Raw genomic sequence first — 23,507 nt, forward strand, 5'->3', positions numbered from 1 at the left:
TCTGAGTCAAAGCAACCCAGAGAATTAATGCAAATGGGCTCCAGCTTTTGTGTCCACCGATGTGGCAGAGTGAGGAAGCCTCAGCCTCAGAGAGAGCAGAGTGGCAGCCTGACTTCTAGGCAAGAGGTCTTGTCATCCCCTTGATCTGCAAATCCTCACGCTGGGCCCACTGAGATCTCTGTCGGGGGGTCTCTGTTTTCTGGACCCTGAAGCTTCATCCCTAATGTGGTGAACCTAGGAGAGGGAATTTGAGTCATGACGCGGGCGTGGGGGGTGAGGCGGGACAGGAGCTGCGTGAGGAGGGACCTTCAGATCTAAGTAAAGTTGGGGGTGGAGATGGAAGGAAGGAGAATGGAGATCATTACTGGAGACTGAGAGAGCCTACAGGAGGGGAGCCCTCGGGTAGGAAAAGGAGAGAGGGGGAGAGGTAAGAGGGAGCAAGACTGGGAGGGTAAGCACTGCGTGGCTAGTTAGAATGGAGCGTGGACATTTGTTATCTAGGAGGTGAATGGTCAAAGTTAGCGAGTGCCTGGCCGGACAGATTCCCTGGGGGCCATTCCTTTCCTCTCTGTTAGGCGGGGCTTTCTTGTTGGCCCAGAATTTCATCGCTTGGGTCTGCCCAGGGATGGTCTGAGGTGTCACAGACTGAAAGTGCCAATGACAGATCTTACAGTGGTTCCAGGTAAGACAGAGGTCAGCAGGTTGGAACCAGAAGGAACAAACCACTCTGCCCACATATGCAGCTCATTCCTCCAGTGTGGCCAAGACATCCTGGGCCTGAATGAAAGGCGTTGTCCATAGCAGAGGAGTGGAGGGAAAGGGAGTGACCCCCAGGGGCACCTGACATGGCACCCAGTGTTCCAAGCCATGGAGTTTATTATTTTTTTTAATTTTTTAAAAAGATTTTATTTATTTATTTGAGAGAGAGAATGAGAGAGAGAGAGCACATGAGAGGGGGGAGGGTCAGAGGGAGAAGCAGACTCCCCGTTCGGCAGGGAGACCGATGCAGGACTCGATCCTGGGACTCCAGGACCATGACCTGAGCCGAAGGCAGTCGCTTAACCGACCGAGCCAGCCAGGGGCCCAGCCATGGAGTTTACTGACTGACCCCTGGCTGTGGGCTGGCTGCTCACCACGGTGCAGGGTCGGATACCTTCTAAGGCCACGCACTCCACAGAGTCAGCCCATGAGGGGGTCAGGAGGATGGAGACCTCTTGGGATTTAATTCTGGCTCCACCCCTGCCGGCCTTGGGTCAATTATTTGAACTTGTCTGTGCCTCGGTTCCTTCATCCGTAAAATGGGAATAATTATGCCGACTTTGTCGAGCTGTGGAAAAAGAGCTAAACCCAGTAGCCCCTGTGGAGTTTTTAGAACGGTGGCTGCCGAGAGAGGAAGCGCTCAGTAGATACTACCGTTCTCACATGTGGCAGCCCCAAGTAAGATGCACGGAAAAGCCTGCGGAGCTTGGAGGGAAGCATGGGGCGGGCTCCCAGTTTCTTGGCTCTGTGCCCGGTGTGGGGGCTCCTCGTGCACTTTCGGCCCCAGAGGATGCAGCCCCGGCAGCAGGCCAGGCAGATGAGAGCCGGGCACGGGCTCTGGCCAACCACAGGCTGGGAAATGATACTGGTGATGATGTGGGTTCCTTTTTTCCCCTCTCTCCCCAGGAGGGGAGTATGAAGGAAAAGAAATTGCTCCTTTATTAGTTTGGCAAGAAGGCGCACATGAGCTGGAGGGAGGGATCCCGGCAAGAAGAAAGGCCCGGACCCCTGCCTGACTGGTTTGTACCACTCCCAGTGAAGGGTCTGCTGGTCTGGCCTCTGTGGATAAGGGAGGGCTGAGCATCATTAGTGGTGTCTCTCTATGTCCAGGGCCCCCTGTCAGTCGGCTCACAGGGCTGCTGGAGGCGGGGAGGGATGGCCATAGGGAAGGATGGAATGCCCTGGACGCACTGTGCCCAGACGCAGGAGTGACTGGTGGGCCCTTCCTTGTCAACAGAGCCCTCCAACGATGCCATTTCTCCCCGCCTCACACACACAACCAGCCTCCGGGACTCTCCCTCTGGCAAACCCATGTCATACTCTCAGCTTATCCTCCATTTGCACAGCTGTTACCAGTGGCCGAAAGTGCTGAGCTGGCGGGTTACAAAAAGTGCTGAGAGGCTTCATGCCCTTACCACTGAGATCCCAGAGCAATGCGCCAACCCCCAGGGTTTTCTCCAGCCCTTGCTCCTCCCTAGAGATCCAGCCCCTGATGCTATGGGCTGTCTGGTGGCCCAGCCTGGGATCCGCTCTCGGGGCCTCGCCTCCTCCCAAGTGGAGTTAGCAGACGAAACAGTCTCTCTTGCCCTAGGTCATGTCAGATTTAGCCTTAGCCTGACTTCCGTCAACATCAGCTTAAATTAAATTCACCATCCCTGGATGCCCAGAAAAGTCCTCAGACTGGTTGCTAGTCAAGTTTAGAAGATTCTTGGATTTCAGCATCAGAAAGGAGCGACTGTGTCTGGGTACAGTCAGTTGGTTGGAGGGGGACTGGTTGCCCTAATCCTGACTTGCTCCATCCACAAGACCCCCGTCCATCTCTGAAGGCCGGGTTCCGGGCCAGGGCTGGGGCAGGCCTCTCTGGGGACAGAGGCCCGTCACCATTGGTTTCGCTCCTTGACCAAGAGGCCGAAACGACATCATAATGTTAAGGCAGTGAATGTGAAACAGAAAACAAGTGGCTTCAGTTCCAGGAAGTCAGAAATGGAAGGAAAAGTTGTAAATATTCTTTGAGACCCACTGTGGACTAGGTTTTGTGCTGTGCTAGCCAGAACTCTGCTGCTGACTTGAAGTAGGACCTTGGGAAAGCCCCTCTCCTCTCTAGGCCTCAACTTCCTCATATGTAAGTACATCTGGGATTAGTCAAGACCCTTCTGGGCCTGACAGGCTGTGTGGTTCTAGGTGTCCCAGGACTCTATCCCCCAGGGGGTCAAAGAACTTGAAGACATGTGCGGAGGGATGGGGAGAAGGGGACTAAGAAATGTCCAGTGGGGGTTCTTGTGATAAACTTGACTGAAAGGGGGAGGACAAGAGGGAATAAGAAAATAAAGTAAAAAGAGGGAAGAACATAAGAGAGGGAGTTAAGGAGAGGGAAAGTAGGAAACCTGGAGGTGACCACAATGACCTCAGGGCTCCTCAGGTACATCCTGGCCGGGGGTGGGGGGGTGGCAAATTGTATTTTCCAAGGAAGGCCTCAGTACCATTGCTGCCTTTTGCAATGTGGTCTTGTCATTTCTCTATGAAGAAGCAGTTCAATTTCTCTCCCTTTAAACATGGGCTGCCCTTATGACTCGCTTGTAACCAGTAGAATGTGGTAGCAGTTACGCTGGGTGCCTTCTGAGGCCCAGTGAGCAGGAGTTTCTTTTTTTTTTTTTTTTAAGATTTTATTTATTTATTCATGAGAGACAGAGAGAAACAGAGGGAGAAGCAGGCTCCCAAGGAGCAGGAAGCCCGATGCGGGACTCGATCCCAGGACCCTGGGATCATGACCTGAGCCGAAGGCAGACGCTTAACCATCTGAGCCACCCAGGCGCCCGAACAGGAGTTTCTACTTGGTTATCTTGAGATATTTGCTTTGAGTGAAGCCAATCTGACTACCTGTGACCATCATGCAGAAGGCCACATGTAAGCATTTCTGTGGAGAATCCCACCTTATGACCATTTCCCTCAAGGCACCAGACGTGTGAATGAAGATCTCTTTGACTCTCCAGACCAGACTACTGATCCGCCTGACTTGATACCATGAAGAGCAGAAGAATCTGCTCCCCATTGAGCCCTGCCCAAATTCCTGATGTAGGAGAATCTACGAGATATCATTTTTAAAATTAATTAATTAATTAATTAATTAATTAATTAATTAGAGAGAGAGAGAGCACAAGTAGGCAGAGTGGCAGGCAGAGGAAGAGGGAGAAGCAGGCTTTCTGCTGAGCAGGGAGCCCGATGCGGGGCTCGATCCCAGGACCCTGGGATCATGACCTGAGCCGAAGGCAGTCGCTTAACCAACTGAGCCACCCAGGCACCTGTCTACAAAATATCATTTTTTAGGTCACAAAGTTTTGGGGTAGCTTATTATAAAGCAAAAGGATGGTAGGAGAGGCTTATAAAAATATAAGCTTCCTTAAAATGAGAAACCCTTAAACATGTATGCACAGGACTTTTAAGATCTCAGAGATGTGTGAGATTTCAAAACAAGTTTGGAAGCCAGCTTCTAACTTTGCCTATTCAGGACATTATAACGAAATTACCATTTTCTATAGGTCACCATATTATGTTTTAAAAAAAGTATATTTTTGTGAGAAAGGGAGAAAAGGCACTTCATCCCACCAGATCCGTTAGAAGGAGAGAGATGAGCAACATCAAACGTTGGCAAGGATGTGGAAACAGAAGAGCTCTCGCACGTTCCTGGTGGGAGTGTGTAATGGCAGTCACTGTGGAATTATCATCTAAAACTGAACATATGCGTGTATTCAATTCCATTTCTAAGTATACGCCTGACAGAAATGTATGTTGGAATACCTCCTGCCCAGATGCAGAAGGAACGGCTCAGGGAGTCTCTCCTCTCCTCTCCAGTTCCCTTTGGCTGCCTTATCCTGATGTATATTTTTATCAAAAGATCTGCATCTAGGTGTTCATAGCAGCACTCTTCTTATTAGCCAAAAACTGGAAATAACCCAAACACCCACCAATGGCTGAATGAATAAATAAATTGTAGTATATGTACACAATGAAATACTATATAGCAGTGAGAATGAGTGAATTATTGCCGGAAAAATTGTGGACAAATCTCATGAATATGATGTTGAGGGAAAGAAACCGGAGTCAAAGAATACATACAACGTGATTCCATTTACCTAAAGTTGAAAAACAAGCAAAAGGAGTCTATGGTGTCAGAAGTTAGGATAATGGTTACCCTGGGCGGTAGAGAAGCTGAGGGGGGCTTCTCGGGATGTATGTTATACTTCAAACTAAAATGTTAAAAACAGGAGGAAGGACATGCTCTCAAAGCAAAGGATAGGTCTTTGGAAAGTTTTTCATAAAACTTTGTATAAAGTTAAATTAGTTTTTTAAAGTTTTATTAAAAACTTTCCAATTTCTCCTTCCTTAAACTAGTGTAAATTGTATTATGGCAAGGTGTTGGACATATGACTATGTCCATGGGAGAAGGAAACAGGGGTGACATGGTCAGCAGCAACTGAAACGGGGGGAACAGGCCAGCCTGTTGTACATGTCTACATTTTCGACACATGTAGAAAATGGCAACATTGGAATGGCATCCTGGGATATCGGATGGGGCTCCTGGCAGCTAAAGCTGACTGGCTGGGTCCTCCAGGTGTCCCCAGGGTGAGCGGTACGCTACCTCAGCACACTTGTGGGAAAACACCCACTTACAGAGTGGGGGAAGACATGAACCTCCATAACACATTTTAAGTTCTCCTGTTCTTCTGCTCCGGGAAAATCCAGTTCTATATACCCTTCACCTCTAGATTACAGGTCCCATTTGCAGTAATGAAGATCACGGGGTCCAGGGGTTTACTTGGCATTCCTGGTCTCTCCTCTATGCCGTGGTCTCGTCTCCTCTTCCAGCCTCATTTCCCAACACACCCTCACCCCCTCCCCACTACCCTCCTCCACCTTATCCCCTAAACACATGATATCTTGAGCACACTGTACTTGTCTATCATCTAGAAACATCTCCCAAGACCCCCAAACTCCCAAGTCCTCCTCTTTCTCCATCATCTCTTTGCTCAGACCTTCCCTTCTCTATGAGGCCGCTTTTTATACACCGCCCAAGGCCACCACCATACTTTGACTTATGTTACTGGTGTGTGTGTTTACATGAACTAGCTTGCCCATAGTAGGTGCTCAGCAATTGTTTCTCCAATGACTTCTAGGCTGCAGAGAGACCCTGACACTAACTCCACCCTACCCCTATTCTGGATGGTCACTCATTGTCCCCTTGAGTTGGATCCCCCAACTTCCTAGGGTACCGGTCTTGTGGCCACTCCGCATTCTGCCACTCCCTGCCAGAGGCTTGGAGCCAAGCAGCCTGGATGAGAGACATTACTCAGACCCCTTCCCCCCAGCTCACACCTCCGGCATTGGCATTAGGCTAATTGTGGTGTGACAAAGGGAAGTGGTGACTGCCCCTCAGCCTCAGTCCTGGCTCCCATCATTCAAGTGATAGCCTGCAGTGCCAGGATGTGGCCACAAGGGGCTCTACCGAGCGACTCTTATGTGCAGTGGAGGAGGGTTCTGTTGGAATACCTCCTGCCCAGATGCACAAGGAACGGCTCAGGGAGTCTCTCCTCTCCTCTCCAGTTCCCTTTGGCTGCCTTATCCTGATGTTTTACCCCTTAGCCACCTAGAAGGTGTTTCATATCTTAAGACATTCCTCCTGGCTTTCCCATTAGCCTCTCTCTTGCCATCCCCTTTACTGACCAACAGTCACCATGGAGGGAGGACACTTCCCCTTTGTCCCTTCCGCCTCTTTAGATGAGTGCCGAACCCAGGCCCTGAGCTCCCTGTCTTTCAGGATGTGGGATGGAAAATTGTCCTGTTCCATCTTTTCAACATCTCCTGACTCTGCCCCCTTCTCTTTCCTCACTGCCACCCAGGATCAGATTTCCCCATCTCTGGCCAGGATTAATGCAATCCTGGCTTCCTGGAGGATCCCCTGTCTCAGACAGCCCCCTGCCCATCAGCTGTCCACCCAGGAGCCAGAGAGAACTTACTCCCATCAGGTGCTGGCTCTCAATGGCTCCCCAGGTGCCTGAAGATCCAGCTGCCTGATTCTCCAGCCTCATGTTCCTCTTCTCCCCGTGTGCGCCAACCAACAATACTGAAATACCTATAATTGCTCAACACAGCGTGATATTTCAAGTCTTTGTACTTTGCACACATTCTTTTCTGTGACCCGCACCTCCTCCACCCTTTATCCTTGCTCCCCATACTTCCTCCACCTGGCAGAGTCCTATTCGTTCTTAAAACTGCCAATTCCTCTGTGAACACTTCCCTGACCCAAGACTCCTTCCCATGCCCCGGAGCCTCCTCTGAATGGATCCTGTGCCCTGAACATGCGTCTCTCCTTGTATCTGTCACTCAGAGTTGTGATAATCACTCAAGCCCGTCCTGTTTTTCCCATTGATTCCGTAGCTCCCGGCAGGACACGGCGCTAGCACTCAGTAGGAGATACATGAAAGGTGTTGCCTCATCCCTCTCTGCACCATCACCTCTGTCTCGAGCAAGTCCTTTAAATGCTCTGAACTCCCATTTGCTGATCTGCCAAACGGAGACCTGGGAGAATCAGAAGGGGGCACATACGTTAAAGAACTTTAACTGACTGAGTGCTATTAAACAGCTAAATGCTATGCAGATGTCTTTATTCCAGACTAGTGTTTACCTGCACTTGCCTGTGTGGAAATCAGAGGATCAAAGGAATGTGATGTGATCTTTTTGTAACTTCCCTGCCTCGAGTCCAGGGAAACGCTGGTTAAGAGTAAACTATTAATTCTGTCTCCCTGCAGCTCTGAGTCTTCTCTGGAGCTCTGGGTTAATGATTCCAAGGTTGTTTTCCTCACGGGGCCAATCCGTATCTAATCTTTGGCATGTTCTATTCTTTAAGAATAACTTGACTCACTCCAATAATTCTCCATCCTGGGGTTGTGAGCCTTGTTTTGCCTGAGGAAATGGTGGATGTGTGTGGGTCTCTGGCTCCTTCCTTCCTCACCGGAGCCCCACCCCATGGCCATTCCCTTCACCAACAGAAGCGACTCCTCTCCTCCCCCGCTCTTCAGTGCATGGATGCTGTGACCTAACAAACAATCTCCCTCGGGCGAAGTTTAAGGATGTGTTTTCGGAACCCCAGAAGGAGAGACTTGGTAAGGAGAAACCCTTTTAAATTGTTTCTCCATACCAAAGTTTAATTAGTGGCTGTGGGAGGAATGGATTGTAGGGAGATTCCAGACTGGTCCCTGGAATCCCAGGCAGGAGGTCTGTTGATGGCTGCAGTGCAGGTCACACAGAGGCTGGGGATAGAAGCCTGGGAGCCAGACGTAACTCAAGGGTGGTCTGGACACTGGAGATAAGACCAGCTGAGGGCTGTGAGCTCACTGAAATTCAAAAACCAGCTCAAACCTCCTTCCCCTTAATCCAGTACATTTGGTGCAGTTTTGGAACATAGTGGTGGGAATCCTCTGCATAAAGGAGTGGGTCACTGTTCTGCAAAGGTTCCACTGTGTGATAGGAACAAGTTAACTTTCCTGAGCCTCAGTGTTCCTATCTGTAAAATAGTGATTACATTTATTGTAGGTAGGTAAATTATTACAAGAACCCAGAACCCAATTTAAAGAGACCGGACCTGGGACGCCTGGGTGGCTCAGTTGGTTAAGCGACTGCCTTTGGCTCAGGTCATGATCTCCGCTCAGCGGGAAGCCTGCTTCTCCCTCTCCCGCTCCTCCTGCTTGTGTTCCCTCTCTCGCTGTCTCTCTCTCTGTCAGTTAAATAAATAAAATCTTAAAAAAAAAAAATAAAGAGACCAGACCTTTCAGACATAAGACGTAACACTTTTGTGCGTACAGAAGAGTGAAAACATAAGGGAAAGGCATTGGTATGTCTGAAGCAATTCTAGGACCATTCTGATTGCAGAGATCGTGGTGTGAAAAATACAGCTGTGTGCCCACTGCCTTGCTTCACAGAACATTTCCAACAGCGCTGAAAGCCCTGTGTTCACCTTGTGATCCTGTCTTACCTTTCCACCCTGGAGAAAACCACTGTCCTGAATTTCTGTGTGTACTATTCCCTTGTTTTTGTCACACATGTACTTTTGATCTTGTTTTTGAACTGTTCTATAAGTGGAATAAGTTACAGTCACAGAATAGGTTTTTTCCTAGGCCAGGGTATGTAGCTGCTCACTGTTGCATGCATTCATATCCTACTGTGTTATCAATTGTGTTGAGGGTAATTTGGGCTGCTTGCAGTGTTTTGCTATTTTTTGCTATGAACATTCTCACCGTCTTAGGACCGGTGTCTCTCCAGGATATATACCCTGGAAAGAACTTGCTAGGTCTAGACGAGAATATTGCCGACAAAGGCTGCTGTACCCCTCTTCCCTCCACTGAATAGCCTGAGGAGATGGGGAGACCCGTTCTTTGTCTATGGACCTTCAGGAGTTAGAAACGTTTATAAAAATAGAGAAATGGTGGAGGTGGAGCATTCCGGGCCATAGTTTGACTTGTAGCTGTGGCCCTGAGGAACAAGCCAGACAGGCCTTGAGGCAGCATGAGCTTTGGCTCACACCTCTGAGTGTGAGGTGGGGGCTGCCCTCGACTGGACCCTGGGGTCTCTGGTGGCAGCCCGGCTGACCTCACAGAATCCACTGTGAGGTCACTACGGGGCTGCAGGACCTAGAAATTCAGACAGAATGCAGCATGCCATTCTCAGATTGTATGGTTTTTTATTTCAACTGCAGTGAGGAAAGCTGGAATGGAGTCTCCGGGGATACGTCCCTGAGCCCCGGTCCCCTTTGCAGCTGCCGAAAGCTCTGGGTCCTACTAACGGGCTTCGAAGGTCACCGTCTCCATGATGTTAGATGTCCCGCTCCCCGCGCTCTCCAGGCACTGGCCACTCTCTGCGGCCTCGATGATGGCCTCCATACCGCTCCTGTCCACGGTCTTCGCCAACATGTCCACGTCTCTGCCCCGTGGGGAGGCCACGGTTCTTGTAGTAAGGTTGGCTTTGACGTTCCTCAGGAAGGAGCTGATCCTGCTGAGCCTCTTGGTGGCGGAGCCCGAGCTGGTGGTGGACAAGCTCCGCCCCGATTTGTGCGAGGTCCTGGACTCCTTGGCGATGGGGGCGTGGCTGATGCCTTTGTGGGGGGCGCGCCTGCCGCCCCCCGGGCTGCCGCGGCCCTTCTCCTTCTTGTCCTCGCGCGCGGCTCTGTGGGCGGCTAAGGACCGGCTGGAGGCTTTCCGGGTGATCTTGTCCCCCGGGGCCTTGTGGCGGCTCTCGGCGGCCCTGCGGCGACGGGAGCTCCGGAGGGCTCGCTCCTTTTCCCGGCGCTCCCTCCGCTCCCTCCGGCCCTTGCGGGGCTGCCTTCCCGCCTGCCCTCCCGGGCCGCCCGCGCTCGGCGCGTCCGAGAGGAGCGCTCCCTCGGCTACGTCCAGCGCGGCTCCTCCCGCAGCGCTGCCCGCAGCTCTCGTCCCGGCGAACGCCAGGGACATGCTGTCCTCTGGGAGACCGTTGGACGAGTCGGAAGTAAACCCTGGGGTCTTTGCGGTACCTGCCAAGGCCACGTTCGGGCTCCTCGGGGACGTGTTGGCAGCGCCCGCAATGGCGAGGTTGGCTTTGCCTCCTCCTGGACGCTTGGTGGCTGCCCCGGCTACGGCCGTGCTTAGCTGTTCAGGGGCCGCAGACCTGGTGATCGCCACGCTCAAAGCGCCTGCTGTGGTGCCCAGTGCGACCCCCGCTGCGAACCCTGTTGCTGTCCCCGCGGCCTCCCCCGCCGCCGCCGCCGCCGCCTCTGTCGTGGTCCCTGCTGCCGACTCCTTGTCGAGCCCTGCCGCTTTTGTGTTTGGGGCGGCTACGTCGGGCAGGGTGTTGGGTTTGTGGGATTCCTGATGGGTCCCCTCCCCGCCAGCAAAAGCCGCAGAGGTGGCGCCGGCCACCTCCGAGACCACGTGGAGGCTCCTGACGCTGACCTGGTCCTGATCCCCTTTTCCTTGGAAATCTGCCCCCGCTGGGCTCCTCCGGTCCTCCTCCTCGAACACAGGCATGCACAGCATGTCCTCCGCTGGAATGGCGTAGGTACTGCTGTGACTGTCCACTGGCGGCCGCAGGAGGTAGATGAGCTTTTCCCAGTAGGCAAAGAGGTCTTCCCGCGCATCCAGCGGGGGACTCAGCTGCAGGTAGCACGAGCGGCCCGTGGCGAACTTGAGGCGCAGCTGTTGTTTCTCATGGTCGTGAATGGAGATCCTCACAAACTTCAAGGGAAGGAGCCTGGTGAGCTCTAAGGTCTTTGAAGCCTTGCGGCCTTTGCCCTTGGTGGCCTGGCCCCGCCCGGCGTGCTCTTCACAGCGGGTGGCCGGGCGGGCCAGCAGCATGACATCTGGGAGGGGGAGGATGGGGCTGGTGGATGCGATGCCCACGGTCACCATTCGGACCCGGTTGTGCACATCGATGACTTCTCCCCTTTTGGTAATCTGGATAAAGTCGCTTTCAAAAATAGGTGCGTACTTGAATATGTCATATTCTCCCTTGTGCAGTTGTCTCTGTAGTTTCCCCATGGTGGTGTTGAACATGCCCACTCCCGAAGCACTGTGGGCGGTGTGGTAGGGTAGCAGAGACTCGGCGTTCATGACCACCTTGTATCACAAGCAGTGCTGGCTGGCGAGGGGGGGGTCCCTGGGTCTTCTCTTCCCTGGCCTTGTTGGGTTGGCGGAGGGCTCCTGTGTCACACGGGTGGCTCTGGGGCAGGTGTCTCAACCCCACCCCACCCCACAGGCCACAGACTCCCTCCCCTTTGGCTCAGAACCTCCCAGAGACAAGGGTCAGGGTTGGGGGCTCTGAGGATGGCAGAGGGGATGCTGGTGGGTGCCTGGACCCCAGACTGAATCTCTGCAAGCGTGTAGAGATGGACGGTGGGCTCCTCCTCTACCTCCCCTCTGCCCTGCTTTTTTTTATCTTCCTGAGAGGCTGCGAACTACAGTCATGGTGAGAGAAGTGACCACTCTCTCAGCCTAAACCCCTGCGCAGCCATATTTATCCTCTGCTGCCCTTTGTGACCTGTCACTGTCACATACCCCTTTGTTCTCATCCCCCAAGCACCCCCTCAGGGCAGGGCCACCATCCTCCCCCCAAAAGCCCCATTGCCCACATAGAGGACAGGCCCACCCTGCCAGGGACTCAGGTAGGTATCAAAATAAAAATTTCTTCAAATGGAACAATTTTGTGTGGGGACTCTTTCCCCCCTCCCCCAAATTCAAAAGATTCAGCAACTGGACAAAAGCTATAGGAATGTAAGATGATAGGATACATTTGAACCATTTGAGCTCATGGCTTCATTTTGTCCAAGAACCCAGAACTGGCAGTCTTGGTCTTTAGCCTGCCCTTTCATAAAATCGCAGTAGACATTGATGCCAGCAGCCATTAATGATAACCTTAAAAACCGCATCCCGTATGCACCATGCCATGTTCTCCACATGTGACCATGAGAATCCATCAAGTTTGGTACTGTTGCTACTGCCCCATTTTACAGGTGAAGAAAGCGAGGCGGTATCATTGGCCTAACTTCACAGAACTGATGGTAGTAGAGGCAGTATTTGCATGCAGGTCTACCCGATTCCAAAGCCTTTGTTCGGAACCACCACAGTGCTTTGCCTCACAAAGAAAGCTTGGGCCAGCCACAGGTTTTAAACCAGACTGATTTAAGACCTTTCTGATGCACTAGGGGAAGTTGCGTGCCTCCATATGTGTGTATATGTTATGGACAGAATCCAAGACAACTACTTCAGGTGGTGGCTGGGCTGAACTGGGAATTAAATTGTACAGGGGGCCATCTTCGCTCCTCCCCTCCCTTATGCTTCTACAAACAACCTGTGTGTGGAAACCTGGTTATTCTCTCTTAAGACCCCTGGTTTTCTTCCCTTCTTCCCCGGTGAAATGAAGTGCGGGGGGTGCAGAGATGTCATCTTCAATTCCAGGAGCCTACCCAGCATCCTCCTGGGGCAACAGGACTGGTTTGGAAGCCTCGACACCCATGGGAAGCATGTACCATTTTACCTCCTGCCTTATCACCCCTCCCACAGAGCTAGCCGCAGAATATGTGATTTCTAATCGTTACTTGAAAGTTCTAAGACACCTGCTCCCAACTCTCTAATCTCCCAGTTTGATGTTATGCCCGAAATCCTACATTGGGGATTCATTCCTTGAAAATAAAGGATATCTTTCTGTTCCAATACACACGCCTGTTCAACAACAGGTGAATGGATAAACAAAATGTGGTCTATCCATACAGTGGAATGCTATTCAGCCATAAAAAGGAATGAAGTACTGATACCTGCTACAACAAGGATGAATCCTGAAAACAGGATGCCAAGTGAAAGGAGCAAGACACAGAAGGACACGTACTGTATGATTCCATTTAGATGAAATATCCAGAAGAGGCAAATCCACAGACAGGTATTAGATTAGCGGTTGCCTGGGGCTGGACGGAGGGGAGTGTAGGGAGTGACTGCTTAATAGGTACAGGATTTACTTTGTGGGGAATGAAAATTCTGGAACTAGATAGTGGTGATGGTCACACAGCATTGTGAATGTACTGAGTTTTACACTCTCTAGAATGGGTACAATGGTAGATTTTATGTTGTGTGTATTTTTTTTCTCATGCACACATGCACATATACACTCCTGCTTGGAACCCTTTAGAAAGGTCAACGGTGTGACTCAGCTTTCCATTTCCTCGTCTGTAAAGTGGGGATAACAGTTGCTCTGAGGATTCAACGAGATAACGCATGTGAAGTGTTGAGCATATCGTCTAACTCAATAAATAGTAGCATTTATTAGCATTCATCCTCAACTGGCCTTTTAAGCCGCAGTGTGAATTCCTTCCCGAGAGCAGTTTTTGAGAGGACAAACTGAGAAGCTTGTGGGGTTACAGTCACTATGGGAACACAGAAGGATGCTCAATGGGCGAAACTGGCCTCCTCTGAGTCTCTACCTCAGGCAGATCCATGAAAACACGGAGAAAGGTGAATACAACCAGAGTATGGGACGGGAAGAAAGGGTTTGGGTTTTAAGGGTTTTTTCAAAGCCAACGGGGAGAAAGTAGGGTAAAGATGGAAAACAGCTTTTTAGCTCTTGGCAGAAAGTGAAAGTTTTAATTCCAGAATCCCTCTGGGCCAGAACCTTTAAAGCTCTCGATTCTGAAAGAGGTGTCAGGCCAGATGTTAGGGAAAGGCAAGGGGACAAGGATGAGGTCAGGAGAGAGGACCACCCAGCGGGAGGCCTGCGGAAAGACACTGGCCAACTGGGTGTCTGATTCTGGCGGAGGCCCCATCCAACTTTATTCTCTCAGCCTCTTCCAACCTTCCCTCTCCCTTGAATATGAAACAAAATGAACTAAACAACTTGATGGTAAATAGATAGTCGTCCTTTTTATTATTATTATCATTATTATTTTTTAAAGATTTTATTTATTTATTTGACAGAGAGAGACACAGCGAGAGAGGGAACACAAGCAGGGGGAGCGGGAGAGGGAGAAGCAGGCTGCCCGCGGAGCAGGGAGCCCGATGCGGGGCTCGATCCCAGCACCCTGGGATCATGACCTGAGCCGAAGGCAGACGCTTAACGACTGAGCCACCGAGGCGCCCCTTTATTATTAATATTATTATTAAAGTATCAAAACATAAACTTGGCCACAGGAAACAAAACTGTTTTTAATGCACTTGGTAAAAGGAGCTTTCCACTAACCATATACAGTGTATTTTTCGGATCAATTTTTTTGGCCATTGCCACCACCCACTTCCTTCCTCTCCAATTCATTGTTGTTGTCCTTGGCGGCTTAAGAACTGTCTGTGGAGCTTCTAACAGCTGATTGGTGGCACCTACACCTACAAACAGAGGGGAAATGCAAGGATTCTCCCCCCCACCCCTTAAAGAAAATAGATTATCTCCTGAAAGCAGTGGCAAGGGGCGCTTCCACCAATTGGCTCTTTACAGATTGGGAAGTATCCCTGATGTGCAAATAAAGCAGCAAAATCAGGACACGGGCGTCACAGGTGCTAATTTAAAGGAACCGTACAGGAGTTCAGAGGACCAGGCTCCCCATTTATGTGCACGAATCTTAACATTGGACGAAGCTAGTATCTCTCTGAAGGAAGACGTTAGTAGCAGAATAGCCAGTTTTTATTTCTAGCCTGTGAGGGATACCTGTGCGCACAGGCAAAGAGCAAGGGAGCCTGGCTCTGTTCCAGACCCAAGGAATCCCATTTGGTGGAATGCCTTTCTTTGAATTAGCACACCTATCAAAGTGATTCTCTCCCTCTCTTCCTCCCTCCATTCTTTCCTCCTATGTGAAATACATACTTGTAATAATCAGACACATATTTGGACATAATGGATGTAATCGAGTGAATACTTTAAGAAATGCTCTGCGGCAGAAGGTACAGTGTCAAGCTGAACAACGGGTCTACGTTTTAGGCGTCTGTACATTCAAAGAAACATAGTTGAGATTTTATATCAAAACTCTGTGTTAACACCAAACAGTTGGTCTAAAGGATATACTTGGTTGGCGCTGTGTTTCGGGGCTTGTCAATGAGAAACTGGGCATCAGATGCCACAGTATGAGGAACAGGATGGAAAGTCAACTATCCCGCCCAGTGGCACCCCAAAGAGCAAAGGATGACCCTGGGGAGAATTTTTAAGTGAAAACGCCCCTCCCCCTCAACGGAGAGGGAGGGGGTGGGGAATGACTAGAGTTCAACAACCAACCCATTTACAAGTAACAGAAACCAGCACAACACTTAAGTTCACCATGTCTTGGTTCCAGTATTTATTATATCGACAAGTTAGGAATACTAGGATAAATAAGTAATATTTTCTCTTACAGAAAATTATAATGATACTATTGAACAGGATTAAACACTCTGAGGATTTCACAGAAACATCAGAATTTAAACAGACAGTAGCCAGAGTCCTGTGGCCAGTGTGAATGACCTCTCACAGCTATAAATGCTCTGGGCCAGATTTCTACACACATCCGCATGACAGACAATGCCACGAACATCCAATAATGCTAATGCCTGGGCATCACCTGGCTTCAAACTTGCCTCCACTGAATGTGGTTTTCAACTGCGAGAAAGGGAAAATGGAATATTCTTTGGCTTTTCTGGCCTAGAAATAACTCCTGACCTAAGTCACTGAGTGGAGAGTCCTAGCCCTTTGGAAGTTGGACTTCCTGCTTTCTTCCTGTGACATGATAACTGAGTTCGCGACAGAGGACCTGCAGGTCATGCCCATGAGTTTTGCGTTAATGCCTGGCTGCCACGGGAAAGGCGGCTTTCTCTGTTGACACAAAACTGCCCTGCTCGCCAGCAGAACTCTGTTCTCCCGGGGCGGACAAGCTCTTCTGGCCACCTCAACATTCTGTAAGACCCTGCCTATGGTGCTCGCCGCCCCCACACGCTCAGAAACCAGATCTGAGGAAAATCACACCGGGTGTTGTGCAAAACAAACATCAGGAGAGCACAATGCCTAGCTTTGACACAGACGCTTTGCACACAGTAATTCCGGTACATAATAGCATGTTTGCTAGAAAGCACAACCCTGGCCATTGTACAACGTTGTTAAATGCCGTTCTCCCTCTGTGTCCCCTGCGAGTGGCCGTGGCAGTGCAGGACGCGGCCCCACTCCACCCACCCAAGGTACAGACACTTCTTCAGCATGAGTCCTAATGGTGAGAGTCCTGGTTTTGGTAGAATCCAGGCAGAAGATGGGCAGGACCCTGAACAGGGGCCATCTGCAGCATCCAAGAACAGCCAGTAATGTTAAGGCCTAAATCCTGGCATTGAGACAAAAAGATGCCCTTGTCCTGGTCCAAAGTCCACTCTGGTGCAGAGAGGAAAGGCCCAGCTGAGTCACCAAGGGCTCTTCCGCCTCGATGGTTCTTCACGGCTGGGATGCGAGAGGTGCACAGGAAGTCAGATCTCCAATGGCTTCAGGGTTTGGGATGTAGAAGGTTTCGATGAGGACTCCCCAGTTGCCCCCATACCATGACTGCTTAGCTTTGCAATGTTCCTTCTTTTATCTGTTGGATAAAAAGGTTTCTCTCATCTTCTGGAGTCCGCCCATTCTGAGCCCGGACAATACACGTGGGCCGATGAAGGTTGAGCATGTATATCAAATGCTGCTTCTCGTTCTTGAGCTCCTCGATTTGGGCCTTCAGTTCGGCGTTCACGCTCTCCAGCTTCTCTGACTCCTGGGGAACAAGCAACAGAATTATTAGGAATGGAGCCAAGGTTCCAGTGCAGAGAGGCTGGCCTCGGGGTGGCAGTGGTCACACGTCATTGGGGTTCATGAGGCTGGGAATGGCCTGCAGAGAGGGAGTGCTTGGGCTCCTTGGGATGGCGTCCCCACAAAGCTGGGACAGCGGCATTAGGTCTGGGAGAATCCAGACCCTGGAGAAGCCTTTGAACTTGAAGGCTTCTTCAGAGATGCCCTTGAGTTTCCACCCAAGGTTGAGGGTGGGTTGTGACTGTCATGGCAATGAAAATGCAGTAGAACCAACGGCTCAGAGACATCCTTTGCATGAGTCCAGTAGCCCATGCACAGCCCCGCTGGACCTGCGAGGGCCTCGAGCGCTGGGAAGAAATGCAGACTCATGGTGCTCGGTCTTTCGTGAGTCACTGATTTCAGTGAGAAGTTCGTCTCCCCAGAAAAAATGTACATGGCAACACACAAAATGTCTCCATTTTCACTGCCTCCCTGAAGCAATCAACAGAATCCTTGGGGACCTGCAGAGCCTGGGCGGAGACTCTGCGCTGGCCTGTCCACACTTGGGGGAGAGGACACAGGCACGGAAGGACTGTGCCGCAGCCCGCCCCACCTGCCCAGGGATGCTCGTCCCACCTGCGCTTCTCCCTGCAGAAGGGGAGCTGGCGGAACATAGCAGGGAGCTCGGGCTATGGGATGAGCCGAGGAGAAGGGCGACAGAGTTAAGAACACACCAGAACGCAAAAAAAAAAAAAAAAAAAAAAAGAGTGTAACCACTGCTTGCAGATTAAGGAAATAACTTGTTTGAAGACATTAATTAAAGGCTTTTCATATTGAGCCAATTGAGAGCCGGCAGCTTCCTTCTCTCGGTAAAACAGGTGAGTGAACCTTCTTTAACCGGGCTGACATATCCTGCAGCCTGGAAGCTGCTGGACGTGTATGGACGGGCCAAGACTGCTGGGAATCTGGGCAGCAGACAATCTGTGGTTTTTAATTCACACACCTGCTTCTTCTACATCCAGAGTCCCCTTTGTGCTAACAGCTTTGTTCCCCCCTCCTGCAGCCACCAGCCTTCTGCTACCGGCTACATGTCCTTCTTGGGAAAAGACTTCTGGGCAGGGGGCTTTCTGACTCCCCTCGTGCTGGCAACATGAGGTTGGTCATGGGCAGGCATGAGCAGGAGGAGGGGGTGAGGCAGGGAGGACTCTCTTTCTTTCTTTCTTTCTTTTTAAAGATTCACTTGTTTATTTTGGAGACAGAGTGAGTTGGGGGGCAGAGGGCGAGAATCCTCAAGCCCACTCCCCACTCAGCCTGCCTCAATGCTTGATCGCACGACCCATGAGATCATGACCTGACCTAAAACTAAGAGTCGGACGCAGAACCGCCTACACCACCCAGGCGCCCCAGGGACGACTCACTTTCTGCAGGCACTCGGTCTTCTCCTTCTTTTTGTTGCGGCACTTGGCAGCTGCAATCTTATTTCTTTCCCGCCGCCTCTTTTTCCTTTCATCTTCTTCTGGGGCTACCTATAAAATTCAAGAGACTGCACACTTCATGGGAGGCAAAAAATGCAACCCACCTTAAATACACTGCCTTTCTTTGCAGCAAAACGGCAAACCAGGACAGCCCCCGGGTGAGGGGGGCTGACAAAGTCAAGTCCCAGCCTCCTGCATGACACCTCTCCATACGTACGCACGAACAAAGAATGCAAATCGAAGAATCGCTAGTTAAAGTACATTGGCAATACTAGTAAGTTAAAATCCAGCTTATTTAAAAAATGCATTTGGATTCTGAAATGAGTTGGATATTCATATTGATAACTATCAGTAACTCCTGTAATCATTTGGAGCAGGAAACAGATTCTGTTTCTTAGCTATGTCCTTTCCCCTGGATCCAGGAATGACCACAGGAACATCACCCAGCCACCTTTTCTCTTCTGCCTCTTCTTTGATTTGAGACCCAGGGGCACCCCCATTCACCTCTATCTTCACCCAGAGCATGGAAACACCTCCTTCATGAACTCAAAAGAAGCCCACGGAGCTCCTGGAAAAGAGGAACCCAAGCGCGTTCCCCAAACAAAGTGGCATTATCAGCCCAAGGCTTGGTGCCACCTGTGGGCTGTGAACACGAACCAACCAGTGATTCATCCAGCAAAGACCGATCTCTTCCTCTGCGCCCCACCCCGAGTCAGCTGTGGGGGTCCTCAGAGAACAAAACTCTGTCCTGCTTTAGGTTCTGGTCCTCTCTGGAAGTTGGCTCTGACCCTGACTTTGTCTCAGGACTGATGGGGAACCTGCAAAATTCAGCCACTGGGCTTGGCTCAGAGGCCTGAGGCCAGCTGGGATGAGGCACTCACGGGTGGGCTTGAGTGGGTGACGGTCTAGGCTGCTAATGTCAGACATTGTCGTGTCACCTGTCCCTGCTCCGGACAGCAGGAAAGGGCCAGGGAGCCACACCTCAAACCAAAGAAATCCTGGGACACAACAGTCACCTCAGATCTGTCTTATTGCTCGTCCTTTGGATTCGACGACATTGACTTAGCTTGCGCTGAGACGGAAGGCCTCACAATTTAGAGAAACAAAGTCCAAGGGGAAAGCAGGGCAAGAGGCAGTTCTACCTTTTACATCCTGGACCCCAGGACCACACAGGCAGACATCTGAGTTTAAACTAAACTGGCTCTGAATCCCAGCTTCACCACCTATTAGCTGTGAGACCTTGGGCAAGTTACCATACTCTTCTGAACCTCAGTTTCCCTCACTTGTAAAATGGGATCAATAATCTTATCTATCCAATAGGGTTGGGAGGAGGGTCAAATTAGTTAAGTTAGATATATATATAGATATATATATATATATATATCTATATATATATAATTAAAATGCTTTGCACAGTGTTTAGCATACAGTCAGCCTTAATAATGATAGTAAGTTACTATCATTATTAACCTCACCATTCTTCATCAAGAACCCAGTAACTGTAGTACTTCCTATACAACCCTACAGATATTTTTGGATAGGGGGGAGAGGATTCGGGGTTTTCTCATACGAGGAAATACTTGAAAGTAGAGCAAATCTCAGAATTGTACACTGTCAGAGACAGAAAAGGCTTTCAAGAACCATTCAGTTCAAGCCCCTGACCATAGTGCTGTGGAAATGAGGTATGGAGGGGCCAGCAGCAGCACTTCCACAGAGGCCCAGGCATCACTAGCTCATGGTCACCAGACCCGCAGGCTATAAAGCCTGGGTGTAAACCCAGGCCTCTGGCTCCTCATCCTATGTCCTCTCTGGGACACACTGCCTCATTCTACTTTGTTGCCTTCCCAGAGGTGACTGGGACCTGGCGGAACAGGGTCCTGCTGCCCAAGTGCACAGGATGCCCATGGGTTTCATAGGCTCAGCATCCTATTTTAAGATAAGAATTACAGCAACCAAGGGAACCTGAATATTCAACGAGATTAGTTGGTGCATTCTCTTCCCAGTAAGAGAACCTACCTGTTAAACTGACCTAAGATCAGAAGGTCACTTAGTAAACACACAATCAGTGGATGAGTCTGGTGGCTCTAAGGAATATTTCCACAGATCAGGAAATATTCTGTCACCAGATGTCCTCTACATTGGACATCTGCTTCTTCCTCTGAAGAACCCTCCAAATACCCTTGCAAAATGCTTTTCTTTCTTCTATGGGGATCCTACTACTTCCCACTACATCCTGTTATCTCAGGGTATTTAGAGAATTTTTAGAAAACTCCTCGCGTGTCCCATGGCCCACCTTGCACTGTCCAGTACCGGACAAGGCAATGATGATGATGCTACCCCTTGACCAAAGACAGTGATCACAGCAGTTAAGTAAGCTTGATACACTCCCATCTTTTATCCATAAGGGAAAGGCCCAGAAAGTAGCCAAGACCTGCACTCTGAGGTCCTCGAGCCACCACTGCATGGCCAGCACCCAGCTCTCAGACCTCTCGCCACGTCTGTTACTCCAGGCGTCTTATAAAAGGTTGCTTGATGGGGAGGAGGGCAAGTGTCGGAGACAAGTGAACTCGAAGCAGAAGCTGTTGCCAGGGCCATGAGCGAGGCTGGCTGGCCCTGGCTCCCCACACTGGCCGCCCGGGTCCTCGTCGTGATGAACACTGTCCCCACACTCTGAGCAGCGCCCTGCCTGGAGCACGCCTGGCCTGGTGGGTGTACGACGAAGAAGCACGTAAAGAACGGGCACCGCGAAGAGCACCTACCTCGGTTTTCGTGACTGCCATCTCCAGGGGGCTGCCGCTGACAGTGACTGACTCCAGTGCAGAGGACATCCGGTGACAGAGGTGCTTGTTCTGGATGGCGAACCTCAGCTCTTCCTTGACAAAGGGTGTCAGGTTAGCAAAATCCTCAAACACCAGTGACCCAGGAGGGGACAGGCAGGGGACGATGGCAGACGCACTGACTTCTGAGGCAGAGACCTGGCCTGGGTGTTGAAGCATCATTTTGCTGAAAGAAATATCGAGACCCAAACTACTTCAGGGACTTAGGGGCATGGGATCAAGTCTCCCCACATCTGCGGCCCCCAACACCACAGCTGTATCCCCCTCAGGCTTCTGTGTTGTTCTCGTTTTACACCATCCTTCTCTTGAGTAAAACAGGTTCTTAAAATACATAGCTCAGTGATGTGGATAAAATGCCTACTTGAAATTTATAAAGGGTGGCATTTCAGGCTAGAGATCAAGAAGCTATTAGTTTTGGCTGGTGTGCGTATATGCAAATGTAGCCTCAAACAGTCCTGAAAGAGGAAGAGCATTTAAAGAAAAAAAAAAATCAGTGAGACTTTTATGTAACCCCATTTTCAGTCTCTGTTTTGAAAAGAAACTTGGAAGGTATCTGAAATCAAGCTGAATGGATCTATCCGTGAATGGAAGTAAAAGCAAAGACTCAGGGACCCTTGGATTTAGCAAATAAATCTCTGAAACTTCTCCCTCAGGAAGTTGGATCCAAGTCAATGAGAATGAGGATAGTAACTGTAGCCAGCAGGTGTGTTTCTTCAGCCCAGCTTGGCAGGAGCTGGGGCTGAGGGGTGGGGTGGGGGATTCACATCACAAGGGACCAGTAGCCCCTTCTTTTTTTTTTTTTTTTTAGATTTTATTTATTTATTTGACAGAGAGAGACACATTGAGAGAAGAGCACAGGCAGGGGGAGTGGAGGGGGGAGAGGCAGGCTTCCCGCTGAGCGGGGAGCCCGATGCGGGGCTCGATCCCAGGACCCTGGGACCATGACCTGAGCCGAAGGCAGACGCTTAACGACTGAGTCACCCAGGCGCCCCGCCAGTAGCCCCTTCTTAAAAGGTTAAGCCCGCTGAAGCAAAAGACTTGAGAAAAGAAAAGCAAGGAACTAAGAATTTGGACCTCTCCTGGGGGTGTTGTTCAGCCCTGTGGTGTCTGGAAAGGCTGGGGCTGGGGACCGAGGGGAACCTGGGACTGGCTCCAGGACTGAGGAGCAGTGTGACCTAGGCTGAGTCTCAGTCTTCATCTGGCTAATGGCTGAGAGGTCCTGCAGCAGGGGACTGAGTGTCTTCACTGTTCCTGTACCCAGAGCTGGCCTGGCGCCTGGCACCAGCTGCTCCCAAGGCCTGCTGACCCCCGCAGACTGCCTCACTGAGTACATGAAAGGGGGAAAGAGGGGGTCAAATCAAATGGTCTCTGAAGTCTCATCTACCACTCTCGTTCTATAGCCCAGGGAGCCCAAAGGGACAATGAAAGGAAAGTGAAGGGTAGAAATCATAATAGTTCCACGGTTCCAATTTGGAAGAGCCCCCCATAAATCTCTGCCTGCCACACACTCCCTCCAGCAGCAGCCGTGTCCCCTCATCCTTGCAGTCAGTTGTCCAGGTATGAGGAGTATGGGGACGGTCTAGGCACACTGTGCCCTGGAGCGTCCTTCGCAATCTGGCTGCGTGCAGTCATTAGCCCAGTCTAGTCGACAGGAAGCCCTCTGGCAAGCGACTAACATTTAACGAGTGCCTCCTTCACACTAGAAACCTTACGTGCATTATCTCATTTAACCCTCACGAGAACCCAGTCAATTAGGTTCTAGCCCCCTTTCACAGATGAGGTAACTGAGGTTTAGACTAGTGTCCTAAACCTAAACCTCGTCCAAAGTCACAGAGTTAGTTAGTATGAAGCAGCCTCAGGATTTGGATTAAGTTTGACTCCAGAACTCATGCCCTGAACTTATAGAATATAAAATATTATTTACACTGCAAAAACAAAAATGCCAGAGCAAACCTTTCTTGCGGGGTAGGGATGGCAGGGGCTGGGTGGGGGACCTGGAACAGAAGTGGTGGAGAGGAGACTAAGCAAAGAGCCGGGGGAAACATGAACTCTGTGCAATGAACCGCTGATCTTTCTGTGTCAGCGTGCACACTCCGGCTGCTGCCTGCATTTCAGGAGTCATAAGTGGGTCTTTTATCCACAAAAATTCTTAGACTGGGGTCAGATGATCAAG

General features: G+C 50.5%; 2 protein-coding genes across 5 annotated transcripts in view; both read right to left on the reverse strand.

The window, feature by feature from the left end:
* Positions 1-9,486: 9,486 nt before the first annotated feature.
* Positions 9,487-11,390, reverse strand: GARIN4 (golgi associated RAB2 interactor family member 4). 2 transcript variants are annotated; one of them, XM_081823141.1, is made up of 2 exons: positions 10,510-11,390; positions 9,487-10,449 (listed from the first exon to the last, which is right to left on the reverse strand). In XM_081823141.1, exons 1-2 carry the CDS (start codon positions 11,388-11,390, stop codon positions 9,588-9,590), a joined length of 1,743 nt encoding a protein of 580 aa, XP_081679267.1. In that variant the 3' UTR covers positions 9,487-9,587. The 2 variants fall into 2 exon arrangements, with proteins under 2 accessions (XP_081679267.1, XP_006742050.2); XM_006741987.2 differs by having other exon boundaries at positions 9,487-11,390.
* Positions 11,391-15,554: 4,164 nt separating this feature from the next.
* Positions 15,555-23,507, reverse strand: part of ATF3 (activating transcription factor 3) — a 165,573-nt gene continuing 157,620 nt past the window's right edge. For all 3 annotated transcript variants that reach the window (XM_081824854.1, XM_081824853.1, XM_081824852.1), the window contains exons 2-4: positions 21,253-21,500; positions 18,441-18,544; positions 15,555-17,008 (exon numbers count right to left, since the gene is read on the reverse strand). In XM_081824854.1, coding sequence (XP_081680980.1) covers positions 16,811-17,008; positions 18,441-18,544; positions 21,253-21,496 — 546 coding nt within the window. In that variant the 5' untranslated portion in view covers positions 21,497-21,500 and the 3' untranslated portion in view covers positions 15,555-16,810. The remainder of the gene's footprint in view (positions 17,009-18,440; positions 18,545-21,252; positions 21,501-23,507) is intronic.

Source organism: Leptonychotes weddellii, chromosome 6 (genome assembly GCF_054177405.1).
Source record: "Leptonychotes weddellii isolate Sample4059 chromosome 6, ASM5417740v2, whole genome shotgun sequence".
Taxonomy (NCBI): Eukaryota; Metazoa; Chordata; class Mammalia; order Carnivora; family Phocidae; genus Leptonychotes; species Leptonychotes weddellii.

Bases quoted from the DNA above. Each gene is read 5' to 3' on its own strand.
- GARIN4 (XM_006741987.2), bottom strand. From the start codon at position 11,390: ATGAACGCCGAGTCTCTGCTACCCTACCACACCGCCCACAGTGCTTCG.